This window comes from Octodon degus, unplaced genomic scaffold, assembly GCF_000260255.1.
Source record: "Octodon degus isolate 3935 unplaced genomic scaffold, OctDeg1.0 scaffold00094, whole genome shotgun sequence".
Classification (NCBI taxonomy): domain Eukaryota; kingdom Metazoa; phylum Chordata; class Mammalia; order Rodentia; family Octodontidae; genus Octodon; species Octodon degus.
Window position 1 is genome coordinate 942,694 of NW_004524670.1, and position 1,151 is coordinate 943,844.

Consider the following 1,151-nt stretch of genomic DNA (forward strand, 5'->3'; position numbering starts at 1 on the left):
GAGGACATCTCTAGACTTCGAAGGAAGCTGGAAACTACAAAGAAGCCAGACAATGTACCCAAATGTGATGAGATTCTGATGGAGGAGATTAAGGATTACAAGGTTAGAAAAACTGCCTCAGTCATTTCTTTGTGGTTTCTGTCCAGGCCTGAAGTGCTACACCAGCAGTGTACGGGGAAAATAAACACTGAACTGCATTACACGAAAGTTACTGGAGAATGGTTTGTTTTAAGAAGGGAAGTGGTATTCTTGCTCTGGTGTTGTTTTCTTGTTGTTTTTTTCATTATTTAGTGGCATCTCAGTTCATGCACACTTTTGTTTGTGAACAATTTAGTTCGCAAACAGAAGCATTTGGCAAAATTTGTTCCTGTTTGCAAACTCCGCATCAGGTGAGAAACACAACTGTGGCCATCTTTCCCACAAAACAGGAATGTGGCTTTTACAGAATCATGGGATGCATTAAGTTCACAAACCAGGTCACCAATGTGTAAGATAGCTGCTTGGTTTTTGTGGTTGCTCAGACTCTTCTTTCTTTTTTAGGCACGTTTGACCTGTCCATGCTGCAACATGCGTAAAAAGGATGCTGTGCTTACCAAGTGTTTTCATGTTTTTTGTTTTGAATGTGTGAAGACACGCTATGACACCCGTCAGCGTAAATGTCCCAAATGTAATGCTGCTTTTGGTGCCAATGATTTCCACCGCATATACATTGGTTGATCCAGTTTAAGAGAAGAGGGGCCAGTTAGGCACTTCCCCGTTAACTTCCAGACCTCTACCTCTTCTCTGGATTCCCTGTCCTCCTCAGACTTCACATCCAGGTTCTCCTCTCTAGTTGCTGGGTGACTTCAGGGGAAGGGACTGGTTAATGTAAGACTGGGTTTTAGAATGAATTAGAAAAAAGCCCCTCATATTTATCTTTTCTACCAGCTTTGTTTATTTGCTTTGAGACTAAACTTTTTTTGTTTGGGTCCATTGTATTATCTGGGATTGTCCACACCTGAGAAACTAAGTTGGTATTTTTGACATAGAGAAGGGAACAAAAACAGCGGCTTATTTTGAGGAAATGACCTGGTGGAAATACACTGTCCATGGGTATAGACTTGTTGATTTATGTAGTAAAATTTTTCTAAACTTGGTTTATAAAATGATAT

At 40.4% G+C, this 1,151-nt stretch overlaps 1 protein-coding gene across 1 annotated transcript in view; it reads left to right on the top strand.

The window, feature by feature from the left end:
• The window catches only part of Rnf20 (ring finger protein 20), a 25,868-nt gene extending 24,723 nt beyond the window's left edge, over nt 1–1,145 (top strand). The window contains 2 exon segments of the mRNA XM_023722953.1: nt 1–102; nt 541–1,145. Coding sequence (XP_023578721.1) covers nt 1–102; nt 541–717 — 279 coding nt within the window. The 3' untranslated portion in view covers nt 718–1,145.
• The last annotated feature ends 6 nt before the right edge of the window (nt 1,146–1,151 follow it).